The sequence below is a fragment of the Bufo gargarizans genome, chromosome 3 (assembly GCF_014858855.1).
Source record: "Bufo gargarizans isolate SCDJY-AF-19 chromosome 3, ASM1485885v1, whole genome shotgun sequence".
In the NCBI taxonomy this organism is placed as follows: domain Eukaryota; kingdom Metazoa; phylum Chordata; class Amphibia; order Anura; family Bufonidae; genus Bufo; species Bufo gargarizans.
In genome coordinates this window covers 218,745,777-218,763,526 of record NC_058082.1, presented here as the reverse complement: position 1 = coordinate 218,763,526, position 17,750 = coordinate 218,745,777, and the positions used below count along the sequence as shown (strand labels likewise).

Sequence of the window (17,750 nt, the reverse complement as noted above, 5' to 3'; positions counted from 1 at the left end):
GCATATCTAATACACTTCAACTGCGGTGCGTAGGAAACCTGAGAGGAGTGGCATTGTCCCTTCATTCTAGCAATCGGTGGGGGCCACAGGGCACAAAGGCAGACATTTTTAGTGACAATGTTAGAAGATGTGTGAAGGTGACCCTTCCATTTAAAATGGGCTGTGACTTTTTGGGGAAATAAAGTTTTGTCAATGTACTACAAAAATACTGTAAAACGTTATAATACATTTTGGGGGAAATTATTAAAACCAGCGCAAGGGATAACAGAAGTAAAACCCCATACAAACTTAAAACTTGCATCCAAATTAAGCAGACTTCAATAAGCTAAAAAGAAAAAGTACAGATGTAGCTAGTGTTATCTTGACTCCAGGCGGTCACTTTAACACGACATGTATTATTGTAATGAGATTTGTGTTAACACGTTATGCCAGTCAAGGGAACGTTGGCTACAACTGTAGCTCTCCTGTCCTGAGAAGTTACTACAATGCAGCAGTATAAGGGCTCATGCACACGGCCATTGCCCGTATTGGATGCACTACTTTTTTTGTGGTGTGAACGGACCACGGACCCATTCAAGTCGATTGGGTCTGGATCAGTCTGCGGAATCCGCATGGATGTTGCCCGTGCACTGGGGACCACAAATTGCGGTCCCAATGCACGGAACAGCCGATCAACGGCCGCGTGCATGAGCCCTAAGTGTAATAGTTCACAGTATATTGCCTGGAATGGATACAACTAAAGCAAACCCTCAACAATGAGAAGCATTTGGTCAGGTCAACAAACATATCTTTAAAAAACTAAGTTGACACAAAAAATATATTTGAAAGCTGGTCAACTTTTTACTATAAAATGCTCAACTTTAATGACTTCCACTCATCTGGGAGCCTCACCTATATGAAGAATAGGAGTCTGCTGATTTCCAGCAGCCACTGTCACTTGTTCTGCTCTTTCCATAACTTCTATTGACTTAAATGGAAAGGGCAGCGACCCCTCCGTTAAAACATATGAATAATGTGGCGCAACAAATCAGAAGAAAAAGGAAAAAGTGTGGCACCATGTTAGCCAGTGGAAAACTAGTTTTGTGCTCTCAAGTGCCCACTCACACAACCATATTTTTGGGTGCGGATTGCGCACGGACCCATTTGTTTCTATGGGTCTAGAAAAAAAAATAAAAATGGACAGCACACCGCGTGCTGTCCTCATCAGCATGCCCGTTCTCCAGTCCAGCAAAAAGACAGAACAAACACTGTTACAAAACAGATGCAACACGGAAGTCCCACAGATGTCATCTGGATCTTTTTTTTGGGATCCGCGTTTTGCAGACCACAAACTACATATGGTTGTGTGAATGCAGCCTAATGCGCTTCATGCCGCCTCTGCACTACAGTAATACACTTGTATAGATCTATAAATCCTCTCTACATGAGACACTGCATAATGAAATATACTATACTGTCCACCTCACAGAAAGTATTACTGGAGCAAAGTTTGGACTACAACTAATGAACTCCAACTGTGGTTACACATGAAAAGTTAATTCTTGCTTTCTGGCAAACAATATATACCCACATCACTGGTTTCTCATTTTCCGCACTTAAGCCTTTCCTCTTGACTTCTTCTCCATGTGCTCGAATTGAGAGAAACTTTGCATGTGCATCCTAAAAGCCAATGGATAAAATAATTAGAGGCACGGGTATGAGGACATCCACTGTGGCCACGTTCAAACCAGCATCATGCAGTGCATTAGAAGAATGCAAGCCCATATTTCCCCCACTCCTGAAGTAGATATTTGGCTTGTCAACATCTCTACTCTCTTAGCAATATGTTCTCTCTTTATACGATCATTTAAAGGGAATCTGTCACCAGGAAAGTTACTGTTAAACCAAGCACAGTGCCTTGTAGGCTGAATATCGCTACCTTCCATACTGTGCCCCACTGCTGCATTCTGGAGAGAAAGTACTGGGATAAGCAATTATTACATTGCACCGCTGCTACCAAGGATACGGCGTGCAGGTAAACTCTGCAGCGCATGCACAAGGACCGCGACCCCTTCAAACAGCTGATCAGCGGGGTGCTGGGAGTTGGAGCCCCGTTGATCTGGTATTAATGGCCTATCCTGAGAATAGGTCATCAATATAACACCGCTGCACAACCCCTATAATGAAAAGTACATAGATTTGGTAGTTGTACTGACCTGCAGAATAAAGGTAATTTTTTACTGTAAACACAAAACGCTTAAAACAATGGTGCAGAACAGGAAATCATACAATGGTGGAGTTTTTTTTTTCCAATTCCACCTCATTAAACAATTTTTCCCAGCTTCCCAATACATTGTATAAAAAGGGGTTGTCCGAGTTCAGAGCTGAACCTACACATACCCCCATTTTCACCCAGGCAGCCTCCTTGATATGAGCATTTCATGCTCTGATGCTCTCCTTTGCCCTGTGCAAAATCACGCAGGGCAAAGGCTTTTTTTTTTTGGGGGAGATGCGGTGACGTACCGGGCTCTCAATGGGTAAAGTGAGGCGGAGAATTCTGCCTAGCAGTGAGCCCCGTGACTTCCCCAGCACTAATGGGCAGGCTTTAGCGCTGCTCTAGCCTGTAAAACTGCTAAGGCAGTGGTTAAAGCCCACCCATCAGTGCCACCGGAAACATTGCTAGGTGGAACAAAACAGCCCTTGCCCTATACAACGCAAAAACAGCGCTGCCTGGGTGAAAATCCCCTTTAAATGGTGCCGTTAGAAAGTACAACCTGTCCCGCAAAAGGAAAGCCTATTTGGACGACAAAGTAAAAAAGTTATGGCTGTTGGAGGGCAGAAAGAAAAAAAAAAAGATTGTTTACAGCACCAAGAGGTTAAAGGGAATGAGTCAGCAGTTTTAACCTGTTTGTGGATGTTCTTAGTAAGAACATGGGTGAGAAAAAGTTTTAATCTGTCGCACACTGTAGTGCTAAGTGTCTCTGTAAACAGTCCCTGACCCCTCCAGTTTGCTCACGGACGGCTCTAGAGTCCATTCCAGGAGACCACGGAGTGGTCAGTGAAGAGCTGAGGGGGGAAGGGTTTGGGGGAACATTTATTCTGGAGAGCACAAGACACTCCTCTCTGCTTGGACAACCGGCAGACCCTTGCGTTCACACTGCTTTTTGTCGGTCATGCCCCCCCCAGACGATACACATAGGTATGTTGCAACTGCATTCTTGGTCACAAATTTAGCATGTTTTGTGGGTCAAACTGGCTGACAGGTTCCCGTTTAATATTACGGCTCATAAGGCAGTCAAGGCACAATGTCATTGTGATTCTGTCAGTTTTCTGTTGTCCCGGATGAGAATGACATCCCCTGCTGTGCTATTCTGTCCGGTCCATCTGTCCATATCTCTGATCAAATGCAATGGCTCAGAGATGTGTGTCCCCTGCAAACGAATCCTGCAAATAAGGTTATTAGGCAATTTTCCTGTACGGAGAACAGTGGCTATGAAGAAATATCAATTTAGACTTTTCTTATAAAATATGATATGCTGTTATGTGCCGAGCAGAATTTATTTTTACTGAAAGTTAAATCAGAATCTAAACTGCAGAGAAAGCAGCAGCTGTGAGCACAGGTATCGACTCCGCCATGCTCTGTAAAAGGGCAGGCAGGTTTACACATTGTTATCCATCCTAGTTATTCTCTAATGACCAGAAATGGGATTTAAACTGTATGTAAATGAATACTAATAGCGGTGATATTTCCCAGATTTAGTACTCACAAGCGCTGTGCTATTCACCGCCGAACCCTCCGCTGAGCAGAAGACAGACAAGAGCAATGAGGCTGTCACTACATGAAACACCAGCTGAGGCACGAGACTACAGGACCACATTACCCAGAAGACTGTGTGCCATTTATAAGACTAAACTCTCCAAGCCACTGGAGCATAAAAGACATATTGTAAAACACAACTAAATAAACGATAGCATTTATTTATAAAGTCAAGGGTGAGCAGAAAGGGCCCTGCAAATGGACAGAACCGCGGGAAGAACTGTACTAGTAACTGATGAAACGCCATTCAGTGTCACACAGCATACTCCTCTACACATCTTACTGTCATGGACCACTGCGGCTTTCTTCTAGAAGTGTTATATTGTCTCCACACAGCAGAGGATACAAGGAACAGCTAACACATTGTAAAATATATTAATACTACATGGCGTATTGGTCCGTGCAGAGAACGTTATCGCAGAATGCGCTATTCTAGTCCATTTTTTCCCTCTACACTAGCCTATTCAAGTCAATGCATCTGAGATTTTTTTTTTACATCACATGGATAAATATCTGACTGTTGGCGGTCCAACCACTAGAGGTGCCAGAGTCCCTGGAACAAATGAAACAGTGGTCACGTATGCAAGTTGCCGCGCCAGTCAACTCTATGAGCCTGCTGAAGATAGACTGCTGTACTTGGTTACTCTTCAGCAGTCCTATAGGGTTGAATGGGGCATCACTGCACCTCCATGATCAAACACTTTTCCCCTATCCTGTGGATAAGTTGTTATGGGAGGAGGGGGGGGCGGGGGGGGGGCAACACCTTTAAACAGGTATTTCCATGTCAATCTTTCGTGGCGAAGATAGGAATAATCAGAGTCCATTCACACGTCCGTAATTTGGGTCCGCATTCGTTCCGCAATTTGCAGACTCATTCACTCTCAATGGGGCTGGAACGGATGCGAATCCGCAATTTCCGGGATCCACATCCTTTTTTTCGGGATCCGCAATTCCATTCCTGAAAAAAATAGAACATGTCCTATTCTTGTTCGCAATTGCAGACCAGAAAAGGCATTTTCTATTATAGTATCTGTGATGTGCGGTCCACAAATTGCAGATCGCACATTGCAGGTGTAGGTGTTTTGCGGATCCGCAAAACACTTACGGACGTGTGAATGGAGTTATAGAAACATCCAAGCCTGCTGCACTCAACTGTTTCCTGTAAGGCTACTTTCACACCAGCGGTTTTACTCATAATACAACCGCATTGACAGTGAATGGGGACAAAACGGAAGCGTTTTTCTCCGGTATTAAGATCCCATGACGGATCTCAATACAAGAAAATGTAAACGCTAGAGTGAAAGTAGCCTAAGTCCCATAGCAGTGAATGGGAGCTAAGCATACATCATAGGACGGCAAGCTATAGTGTATCCGTAACTCCCGAGTTACCAGAAACGGGTCAGCTTGCTCTGCTGTGCTATACCCGTAGCTCCCATTCACTGCTATAGGAGTTACTGAAACCATGGAGCACAGCAGGCTCGGATGTTTCAATAACTCCAGTCATACCTAACTGCAGCTTACCGTTCCCAAGCCTCTAAAACCCAAATTTGGTTATAAGCCCTCTGACTTCTCAGAGCTCTTTGGGTAGTTAGCACCTAAGCAATGGTTTTACCTTACATATGTTTCATACTACAGTGCCATTATAGTACTGTTCACCAGATAGTCTTTAGTTATTGCTTTATGCTGCTACTTCTATATATAAGAGCTCATTCAAACTGTCATTTAATGTCCGCAAAAATGCGGATTTTTTTTTTTTTTACGAATTAGATGCGGACCTATTCACTTCTATGGGGTCCTTTTCTTCCGCAAAACAAATAAAACAGGTCCTATACTTGTCAGTGAAAATCAGCACGTGGCCCCATTGAAGTCTAGGGGTCTGCAAAAATGCGGAATGCAATAAAAAAAATTGCGGACATGCTGAACTGTCCGCAAAAAAAATAAAATAAAAGAAAGATCCGCATTTTTGCGGACAGCATACGGCGTCTGTAAGAGCCCTAAAAGTGTGCCCACAGAGTATGACAGTGAAACGTACCAGATAATTGTATCCATTATATAGGATATCTGACTCCCATTATGGTTCTATACTGAGAATCCCACCAGTGGCTACTCAAATGTAACAATCATTTCCTGTGCCAATCACAGAAGACCGTTAGCTCCCTCCGATGGAAAAAGTCTAATTAGGGTTGATGTCTGGTGTTCCAGGGCAGTGCTTCCACTCACTGACAGCAAGTAGAGAGCTTGAATGTATACACTAGGGATCGACCCATTGTCGGAGTTAATGATATTATTGGTCGCTATTCATGATTTTCAAAAGTTATCGGTATCGGCATCTAACCTTGCCGAAAACGCACCCAGCGCGCTATCACAGAACATGAGCGTGTTGCTGTCAGCGCGCTCATGTTCACTTAGCAGCACAGGGAAGAAGGATTTCCCAATTTTACATATAAAACATATATATAACAAAAATAAACATATCACATATTGCCACGTCCGAAAAGACCAAACTATTAAAATATTTTAAAAAAAATTTAATCTATGTGGTGAACGCCGTAACAGAAATTTAGTTTTTTTTTCTCTCAAATATGAAAATGCACAGAATATCGGTATAAGTCCTTGAGAATATGAATTTGGAGAGGGGGAATAGGTGTTAATGGGGGCTGTCCACAGATGACAACCCTGTGCATATGCCATCTTCAGGGTCATCGCCAGATCAGGAACCCCTTTATGTATCAGAGGAGAGCTGCGCCCCAAATCGCCATGCTGGCTTCATTTCCACGAGGCATCACCTTCAAATGAAGTCCCACCTGAAGTTCCATAGCTGGTCCTGCAGAGATGCCTAAGACAGGAGCTTCCAATCCATCTCATACACTTACATGTAATCACAAATAGATGTATTTCTAGTCCCGCATATCTTATTCATATAATGTACACTGATATGCATGATAAAACTTGGATGGAAAGCGAAAAGGATAAAAAGGTACCTTGTTTGATAGCAGGTATGATCTGAGATGGTGAATCCCAGCAGGTTAAATGCCTGAGGTACCTTCAAGCTTTCAGCATTGTCTGTGACATTATACTTTGAGGTGTTAGGGTTAAATGGTTCTGAAGCACAGCCACTACAAATAAAAGCTTTATTCCTTCCAAAATGTGTAATTTCTTCATTATGATGGAATGCAACAAACACATCTTGCCCTTGGGTTGCTCTGTTTCAGCCAAAACAAATGCAAATGGCTTGTGGGATGACAGCTGTTTGATAAGGCCTCGACAAGACCTGCATGCTAGACTTTTTCTATCTTTTTTTTTTCCCCCTACGAAACTTGGGATGAGAGGCGGAAGGCAGGAAGAGAATTAATGTAGCATACAGTCTAAAGGCAATGCTACAACCGTGATTAAGTAGAAAAGTTAAAAGGCACAGATTTTCCACAGCCTCGCTGCGTGCAACCCATCCGTGTAACGAGTTGACAGGCCTAGCGCGTCCTCTCCATCATCCACTCCGACAGCTAAAACGCAGCACTGCATCCTTTTTCTGAGGAAATTTGCGTCTGCACCATGAAGCGTTGTACATTATTTCTTAGCACTGCAGGGGGCTCAAGTCCATATGGAACCTTCACAAATATTACCACAGATCAAACCGGCGGCATCTCCAGGCAGATTTGACATACCTATTTAAATGAACAGCAGGGGTCCTGCGGCTGCCGGAGGCTGAGCAGGAGAGAGAACCTCTGTGGAAACTGTGCTGCGGCTCCATTACTCAGCAAAGGCGCACTCTGCATTTATCACCCCTTTCATTTCTGCCAGGGCACAAAAACTCATTTGCTCAAGGTCAACGATAACAACAGAACTTACATTAAAAAAACATATTATATACACATTTATGTGTCGAGCGGGGGAAAAGGTACAGACCTTAGAACCACAAATATAATGCACAGCTAATCACATGTAAAATGCCCATGACACATTACTTTCCATGTATGACATGGCTAAAACCGCACTATCCAGCAGCGGTGGCTTAGGCTACTTTCAGACTCGCGTTTGGTGCGGATCCGTTCAGATAATACAACCGTCTGCATCCGTTCAGATAATACAACCGTCTGCATCCGTTCAGAACGGATCCGTTTGTATTATCTTTAACATAGGATCCGTCTTGAACACCACTGAAAGTCAATGGACGACGGATCCGTTTTCTATTGTGTCATAGAAAACGGATCCGTCACCATTGACTTACATTGTGTGTCAGAACAGATCTATTTGGCTCAGCAGCGTTTTGGTGTCCGCCTCCAAAGCAGAATGGAGACGGAACGGAGGTAAACTGAGGCATTCTGAGCGGATCCTTTTCCATTCAGAATGCATTAGGGCAAAACTGATCCGTTTTGGACCGCTTGTGGGAGCCGTGAACGGATCTCAGAAACGGAAAGCCAAAACGCCAGTGTGAAAGTAGCCTAATTAGCAAGTGCCTTCAGTGCTGCGAATTACCTTTGACAACTTTCAAAATAATGCACTGCAGAACTTGACAAGCTTTACTTGTTAGGCTACTTTCACACTCGCGTTTGGTGCGGATCCGTCATGGATCTGCACCAACGGATCAGTTCAGATAATACAACCGTCTGCATCCGTTTAGAACGGATCCGTTTGTATTATCTTTAACATAGCCAAGACGGATCCGTCTTGAACACCATTGAAAGTCGACAGAGGACGGATTTGTTTTCTATTGTGCCAAATTGTGTCATAGAAAACTGCATCAATTACTTACACTGTGTGCCAGGATGGACCAGGTTGGCTCAGTTTCGTCAGACGGACACCAAAACGCCGCAAGCAATGTTTTGGTGTCCGCCTCCAAAGCGGAATGGAGACATATAGGAGGCAAACTGATGCATTCTGAGCAGATCCTTTTCCATTCAGAATGCATTAGGGCAAAACTGATCCGTTTTGGACCGCTTGTGAGAGCCCTGAAAAACACCAGTGTGAAAGTAGCCTAAAGCCGTATATCACACTAGTGTGCCAAAAGGGTTACGCAGAATCCTATGAAACCTTTTGCTTTCTTAGAAATTTTCTACAGCATTAGGATTTTTTTGGGGGGGAGGGACTTGCCAACTCCACAAAATTTCACACATATTTTCCAGGCCTTCTTTTTTCATTCACCATTTTTTATACGCATTTTTTCTGTAAAAAAAAGCCTATGGGAAAACTCCTAAAAAAATAAAATAAAAAAAAAGGGACCATGCAGAGCACGTAAAGACGGAAAAAACAATAAAAAGCGCACAACTGCAACAAAAGAAAAATAGCGCAAATATGTTTAAATATGCCTAATTTATTAGGTCTTTTAATTAATCGCATCTCTGGCCCTCCGTGTGCCAGAAACTGGTGTAAGTTATAGTAATTACAAAGGGTCGCGGGAAGTCCTTCCCCTTTCCACTAAAACCCACCCTTTTATCTCCATTTTAGAAAAGCATTGAGGAGCTCAAAAAGGTGCAAATTATGACACAAATATGGTATGTGCCACAATTTGTTACTTTTTTATGGTACTATAGTGGTAGAAAAACTTCATTAGATGCCCCGGACTTTACACCAGCTTTGATAAATCCCCCCCTATGTGTGAAACCACTCTAAACCCTAGACTTCATGGAAATAGTCAGCAAAAATACTGTTAAAGCACAGAAAATGTGATTGGCTAGGTTGGTAAATTGCCGAAACGACATGTTTTAGGGCATGATCATTTGTTATGGTCCTCAAGGACCAGGAGAAAAATAACTTCTTCAAAAATGGAACCATGTCATGAGCATCTCAAGTGTTCTACCAGGCCAAATTCACATAAGTTGTAAGATATATTAGTACTGGTGCACCATGAAAACCATGGGCCAGTATATCTAACCCACCTAGTATGTAGCATATTTATCAAGAGTAGAAAAGCATACATTAACCCCTTCAGGACCCTGCAATTTTTCACCTTAAAGGGTTTCTGTCACCAGAATCAACCCTATTAAACTGGCTGACATTAGCGATGTGCTAATGTCAGCTGTACCTAACCTAGTTTTATCTATGCCCCCGTTACTCCAGAAATATAACTTTATGCCCGTTGCGCCCCCCCCCCCCCCATCCCCTCTGGATCCGCCAATGCCAATTGCATCTTATTTTATATTATATTATTTTTGTTTCCAAAGTAGCCTATTCATGGGTGCCTGTATGCATTTCTGTTAACTTTTGTGAAAAACCAATAAAAACTATTTTAAAAAAGAACAGGACATCATGACCTATTATTATGCCTGGTGACCAGTAAGAAAAATGTGTGTGCGTATATATATATATATATATATATATATATATATATATAAATAAATGTATTTTTTATTTTTTTTAATGAAATGGAAACAAAAATGAAAAAATACATTTAACATAAAAACGTGATTTAAACAGGTTATTTTCTGATGACACATTCCCTTTAAATGAATCATAAAATTTTATGGACACATACAAACAAACCAGACTTACATATGGTAATTAACCCCTAATCAGAGTAAAATGTGGTTAAAATATAAATGAAAAAGAGGTTCTCGAAGCTTAAAAAATAAATAAATAAAAATCCAGCAGCCCTCTAACCTGTAATGGTAAGATAACCTGGGCAATACTTACCCCGGCCCACCGATTCTGCTATGCTCTCGCTCAGGTCCTGGCCGCATGTGTTCCTGGGTATTCCTGTTTAGCTGCATGTACAGTCGGCATCTGAACAGGAAGAGCCAGGAACACATCTGGTTGGGACCTGGGCTGAAAAGCTTGCAGACAGTTTTTTTTTTTACAGGTGAAACATGTTAACTCAAGATGATAATTTGTCTTGCATGTGGGACACATTAATTTAACTTGTTGCTTGTAAAAAAGATAAAAAATAAATAAAATGCAACAGTTAAAGTTTATGTTTTGATGCATTTTTTGACATTTTTGATGCATGTGGTAAAAAGTAAGTCAGTATCACCATGAAATCTGTCCCAATAAGCTTTTCAAGGCATTTATTTATTGTCTTGGAAGAAAAGAGGAAAGGCCCAGAGTCTATTTGATGGAGTCCCCGGTGTAATTTAATGCTTTGGCTTGCGGTTCACACGATTTATCATACAAAATAAGATACTCACGTGCAGTAATGAGTAAAACGCCTGCTTGCCAGTGTAGTATAGAAAGTGGAATGGACGCTTGTCTTCTCCCCACTGAATTGCTGTTGGAGAAAGAACATCACTTTAAGACATTTCCTAAAGAGAGGTGTTAATTAGGTACAGGACTGATTTTCTATGTCTGTCTAAATGCTGATAACATAGCCTTAAATTACTATACAAGAACAACTGCATCTATATTTGGTGGATTTCCAGGGCCACAGCTGTATCAGATGCATCAAATGGGAGCATTTCTCAGAATATTCAACAAAGAGCCGTTCAAATAGACCCTAAAGGACCCATTCACATCTCCATTTTTGTTCATGTTCAGAGAGGTTCACTGTCAAACAGAAGCTATATGGGCAGTTACCTCAGTGGAGCTGCCTGGGCTGAGCAAGAAAGACATGAGCCTCAGAGCAGAAACAGCACCACAACCTTCCTGGAATTACAGCTAATTGCCTGTTGATGGTAGACTTATGTTGAGATGAGACTGGACAATGGAATGAGAAAAAACTAATGGGCAATGCCTTGCAGACTGCCCTCCACACATGGCCTTCATGGCTTCTCCTCAACCTGCTCCACCACCCAACAACAGAGTCATGGCAGAATTCTAACCAGACTGTGTGTGGGACAGAATAGAGAGAGAGCTGGATCAAGGTAGCATGACAACCTGGTCACAGAGAGGAGAAGGGTTGATACTGCAGGTCATTTGCTAGAGCAGTGGTCCCCAACCAGGGGCTTGGGAGCCACATGTGGCTCGTGACCCCCTGCTGTGTGGCTTGCCATGGGAGTCCTGAGTTATGACCATATGTACCGGAAATTGATATTGTTGCAGACCTATCCTAGATTTACCACCAAACAGTGCCAATTTGGATGGTATAATACTAGTGTTAAATTTCACACTAAAATATCGGGAAAAGCACTTTCATGTTTTTTGTTTCTCTACATTCAAAATTTCCCTCCTCTGTTTTTGAACTGCCTGTTGCTCACCACCATCACTGAAAGTTTAATGTGGCTCACATCATACAATAGGTTGGGGACCTCCATGCTAGAGGGAGGATAAAGTGCGCTAGTTGATGTAAGACATAGTGGGCAGGTCATACAGTGCTGCAGGTGCTCCCCCGACGGTATGTTTATGGCCGATACCAAGAACATGGGGTGGGGACTTGTAGGGTCTCTCATGGAGTTGGTTCTAAATGTAGCACAGCCCTGTCACTGCTGTGGGGCACTGTACACATGTCCTGCCTGTGGTCCTACTCTGGCAGATAGCTGTACTGTGAGGAGGAGGCACTGTGGAGTGCCTTATCCTACTGTATGCTTATACAGTTGGATATGTTGCATCCCTCCATTGAAGGTAGAAGGCATCCTCCCAATGATTACCTCTAATGTAGACTGTATAATGTGATGTGAACAGAGCCTTAACCTGCTGGAGAACAGTGTCATAAGAGTACAGCACCGGCAGGATCCTGCACAGCTCCATCATTATTATTACCATGCTGAGGTTGCATGGGCCCATAATTTACAGCTGTGTTCTCACCCTAACCTCTGCCCTTTAACCCCATCTATGTCATGGCTAAAGTAGATGGCAGCACAGAAGTAAAACAGAGGATACTCTTTTGTAAATGCTTCATTCAAATGAAACGGGGTGAGGTGCAAAACACAGCCAATGGATAGCTGTAGTAATATTTCTAGGAAAAAAAACTGCAGATGCTGTTTTTATAGTAATAGATAACCCCTTTAAAAGGCTATAGACACCTTTGTAGCAATTTTATGATGGCATTAAACACATTTTTTTGTTAAATATCAATTGTTCATTTTTATATTTCTTTAATTAAAACTGTTGAGCCGTTTTGGAGTTACAATGGTTAAAAATCAGTCTGTTTGCAAGCCTTCAGTCTGTTTTCATCAATCCCTTCATCTGATAGTTCATGTGTAGCACTTATCGCTAATCTCTTCACCTCAAACACTTCAAGCCATATTCTACTAGTTTAATAAGAACTGAGCTATGAGTGTTTTTAATGTCAAGACATCAGGAGATAAGAGCTACAGATAAGCTCTCAGGGATTCAAAGAAAACAGACTGATTTTAACCCTTGTACCTCAGAAACAGCTGAACACTTTTAATAAAGACTAAGTAAAAAATGATGTTTAGTTGAAAATGAGTAAAATGCAGTTAGAAAAAAAGAAATAAAATGCCCCCGAACGTGTACATAGCCCTTTAAAAGTTTTGTTTTTCAATTTCCTTTTCAAAGGGCCCTTAGGCTACTTTCACACTAGCGTTCCATTTTCCGGTATTGAGATCAGTCATAGGGTCTCAATACCGGGAAAATACGCTTCCGTTTTGTCCCTATTCATTGACAATAGGGACAAAATGTAACTGAACAGAACGGAATGCTCCAAAATGCATTCCGTTCCGTTTTCTTTGTGTTCTCATACCGAAGAGCAAACGGTAGCATGCTGCGGATGCGAAGCAAGACGGATCCGTCATGACCCACAATGGAAGTCAATGAGGATGGATCCGTTTAGCTATGATACAATAATTAAAAAAACACAACTTCAATGGAGTTCATGACGGATCTGTCTTTTAAATGTTAAAGATAATACAACCAGATCTGTTCATAACGGATGCAGACGGTTGTATTATCAGTAACGGAAGCATTTTTGCTTAGTCCTGCCGGATCCAACAAAAACGCTAGTGTGAAAGTAGCCTTAGTGTGGCTACTTGAGTATTGGTATCACTTACCCAGCTGCTTTGGAAAAATCTCATCAGGGTGCTATAAAACAAAATTGAAGATTAAAGTGAGCGATAAGTAGTGTGCTAGTGTTTTACAAATGGTAACACCTTGCCTTCTAACATTGTTTCTATTTTCTAATGTTTTCAAGCTTTAAAAAAAAAAACTTATGTCATGTCACAGCAGCATATGAAAGGTTTTGATGGGTGGGGATCTGAGTGCTGAGACCTCCACTGATTGCTAGAAGGGCTCACATAGAGCACCATCATGCCTGCTGCAGAAGATGGGCTCAATAGAAAGTCTACGAGTCCGTCTCCATTCAGTCTCCTTCAGCGAGAGCTTCTCTCTAGCGATCGGTGGAGGTCTCAGCAGACATATCAAAAGTTTTGTGAAAGTCCACTTTTAAATATTTACCCATTCAAAAAGGGGTTGTTTAGTGAGGACAACCCTTTTCCAAATGCCACCACAATAATCCAGGCTATGTTTACTTGCATATAGTTTGTTTTCTCATTATGTCATCTTATTATTAATAAAATGTTCACATTTAAATGCATTTGTGGAAAACTAATTATTTAAAGTTTTCTCCGTGATAACGATAGAATCAGTCAGGAGCTTTGGGGGCAATGTATCATAATGAGAATTTTTGATGTCCATTTTTCTTTGACTTTCTTTTGAGTTGGCACCATATTTATCAAAAGTTGCACAATGTTTGTTAAAATTTGAGAATCTTTAACCCCTTCCCAACATGTGACATAATAGTACTGTATGTTTCACCCCATAAGGGTCCATTCACACGTCAGTATTTTTACCTTTCCAGATAAACGTTCCTTTTTTTGCGGATCCGTTTTTCAGTACAACATTCCATTTTTTTACTAAAGTGCTTCCGAATCCGTTCCGTGTTTGTTTTTCCGGGGGTTTTTTCCATCCATTTTCCTGTCAACGGATCCGCAAAATTGGATGACATTCGGATGGTTTTGTGCATGTCATCTTCATTTATGTCGATCCATTGACTTGAATGGACAACAGACCCGAAAAACTGACAAAAAGTAGGACAAGCGTAATTTTTTTTTCCAGTATCCGCATACTCGAAAATAGGAAAATGGAACGGATTCCGTGATTAGGACAGCACTATGATTGGTGTCCGCATTTTTGCAGAGGCAATTGAAATTAATGGTGTGTTATAACGAACGTCTGAATGGACCCTAAGACGCAGACCAAAAGTGGGGGAAAAATGCCCCAGCAACTTATGGGGCGAATACTAATGAGCGCTTCCATTATAGAGGCGCTCATTAGTAACAGAGCACAGAGAGGCTGTGAAGGCTCTGTACTCCCCGCTTCCTGGTCCTCTGCTTTCAGGCTGTGCAGTGGTTGCACACAGCATGAGGGCACTCTGTGACCTCACACTGTGCGCGCTGGTTCACAGCACAGCCAGCGGCAGGATGAAGAGGATCGCGCTGGAGAAGAGGAGCGGAGGCGTCCGGAGCAGGAGAGGCAAGTGTTTTTTTAAATATTTTATTAAACATGAGGCAATGGGGGCTGCCAGGAGCTGATCTGAGGGAATGGGAGCTGCTGGGGTCTGATCTGAGGCAATAGGGGCTGATGAGGAGCTGATATAAGGCAATGGTGGCTACTATGAGGCAATCGGGGCTGATGAGAGGTTGGGCTCTTATATGAAGTTTGATTGGGGGTCATTCACATTGGGGTCCGAGCTGAGGTCTTATTAACATTGGGGCTGTCAGATGAAATCTTATTAACATTGAGGGTCTGAATGAGGTCTAATGAAAAAAAAAAACAATTTTTTCTTATTGTCCTCCTAGGTGCGTCTTATAAGGTGGGTCAATAAAGATGGCACCCTCTCTGAAACGGAGCGAGTGCCATAGCAATGGGCTAATGTCCGCGATCGGAGGTAATGCCAGTCGCAGACATTTAACCATTTGCCATGGTAAAATGTAAAAAAAACAAACATCCGAATGTCGCATCCGAAAATGCCGGTACTAATATTTAAAAAAAAAAAATTAAAAAAATGAATCAATCAACATGGCCAAATTGCTGTTTTTTCGTCAATTCACCTCCACAAAAAAAACTGAATAAAAAGTGTTCAAAAGTCATGCATACCCAAAAATGGTATCCATAAAAACTACAGATCTTCCTGCAAAAATTTAGCTCTCACACAGCTCCGTAGACGTAACTACAAAAAAAAGTTATGGGGGTCAGAAAAATCTATACAAATGTGGTATTGCCGTGATTGTACTGACCAGGAGAATAAAGAGTAAGGGCTCATGCACACGACAGTATTTTGCGTTCAGTATACTGGCCGTTTTTTTAGTTCAGTATGCGGTACATATACTGAACTATTCATTTCAATGGTTCAGCAAAATAAACTGAAGTGTCTCCGTGTGCATTCCATTTCAGTATTTCCGTACCGTGAAAAGAAAGAACATGTCCTAGTCTTGTCTGCAAATAACGGTGCTTGGCTCCATTCAAGTCAACGGGTCCGCAAAAAAAACGGAACACATACGGAAATGCATCCGTATGTCTTCCGTATCTGTTCCGTTTTTGCGGAACCTTCTATTGAAAATGTTATGCCCACACCAATATTTTCTATGTAATTACTGTATAATGTATATGGCATACGGAAAAACAGAACGGGAAAAATGGAAAAGAAACGGAAACAAAAAATGGAACAACGGATCCGTAAAAACGGACCGCAAAACATTTAAAAAGCCATACGGCCGTGTGCATGAGCCCTAAGTCAGTTTTACCAGATTGTGAAAACCGTAAAAACAAAACCCAAAAAACTGTGGCGGAATTGGCTTTTTTTCCCCAATTCCACCACATTTGGATTTTTTTCCAGCCTCCCACTACATCCTATGCAATATTAAATGGTGCCAATAGAAAGTACCCGTAAAAAAACAAGTCCTGATACGGCTATTTGAGCAGAAAAACACAAAAGCTACGGCTCCAAGAAGGCAGGGAGTAAAAAATTGAAAAACGAAAAACCGCTCCATGAGGAAACCTTACAGTTTTGTCTACAAATGCTAATAATTTCCTACTCCCCTCTCCACCACTAGAGTGATCTTTGTGACTTCCTGAGTAACTTTTTCATAAGGTTGAAAAGATAAATCTGGCATAAACCATACCAAACCACACTCACTTTTAAACCCCTTTTCAAAAGTGGCGAGGGTGGTGTCAAACGGTAAAAAGTAGCAAATTTTGGGGCAAAACAGCACTTGTTCCAATATTTGTGACTTATTAGGCAGAAAACTGGCATACAAACTTGATATATTCCTCACTGGCTACTACATACAGAGGATATAACACAGTACCTTCATAAGTGGCCGGGCTCTCTTCTCAAACAATCCAGAGGGAAAGAGATAGGCAATGGCTTTCTGAAATGAGAATAAAATAGCAGAATGTTCAGAAAATATGCTGCACTACATACATAACCATTTTTACTAGCACATTTGCATTTAAAATGGAAAGATAGAATATTAGCATTCAAAAAAAGCAAGTCCAGTCTCATGTGAATGGAACACAAGTACATTTCTGCGCCCGTATTTATCATGGCCACAAATCCCAGAGCAACTGTGGGTGTAATGACCCACTACTAATAGCTTTCTAGGGGACCTATGATGCCGTTCATGTTGGTCATTAGACCCGCGGTCAGGGACAGTATTACATTTGTGTAAAATCTTCTTACGACTCCATGCACTAAATGGACCTAATAAAATATCCAGGTTACATTTATCTGTGATGTAACTGGAGACGGCAGAAGGCTTGCGCGGCCACCTCTTATCATCCCGTCCTCAACTCCCCTTTGGGTCAAATTGCACTCGGCCCTGCACTAGGCAAGACATTTTAACACTTTCACAGAATTCAAACAATTTCACAGTGCCCCATAATAGTACCAGCAACCCACTTCTTGTTTTACTGTGCCCCCTGGCAGTGCCGCTGCTCACCCCTCGGCTTCTCTCTAATATGGAAGATAGATGTGAACAACCACCAAAGGGCACTCACATGTACCCTCCATTCTTTGCATCATAAGAATCCCGCCAGTCTACAGTTAATATCATAACATTTTATATTATAA

At 41.9% G+C, this 17,750-nt stretch overlaps 1 protein-coding gene across 1 annotated transcript in view; it reads right to left on the bottom strand.

The window, feature by feature from the left end:
* Positions 1-17,750, bottom strand: part of MRPS9 (mitochondrial ribosomal protein S9) — a 151,419-nt gene that overhangs the window by 22,162 nt on the left and 111,507 nt on the right. Inside the window, exons 6-9 of the mRNA XM_044285557.1 lie at positions 16,987-17,049; positions 13,672-13,702; positions 10,915-10,994; positions 1,571-1,659 (exon numbers count right to left, since the gene is read on the bottom strand). Of these exons, the coding sequence (XP_044141492.1) occupies positions 1,571-1,659; positions 10,915-10,994; positions 13,672-13,702; positions 16,987-17,049 (263 nt within the window). The remainder of the gene's footprint in view (positions 1-1,570; positions 1,660-10,914; positions 10,995-13,671; positions 13,703-16,986; positions 17,050-17,750) is intronic.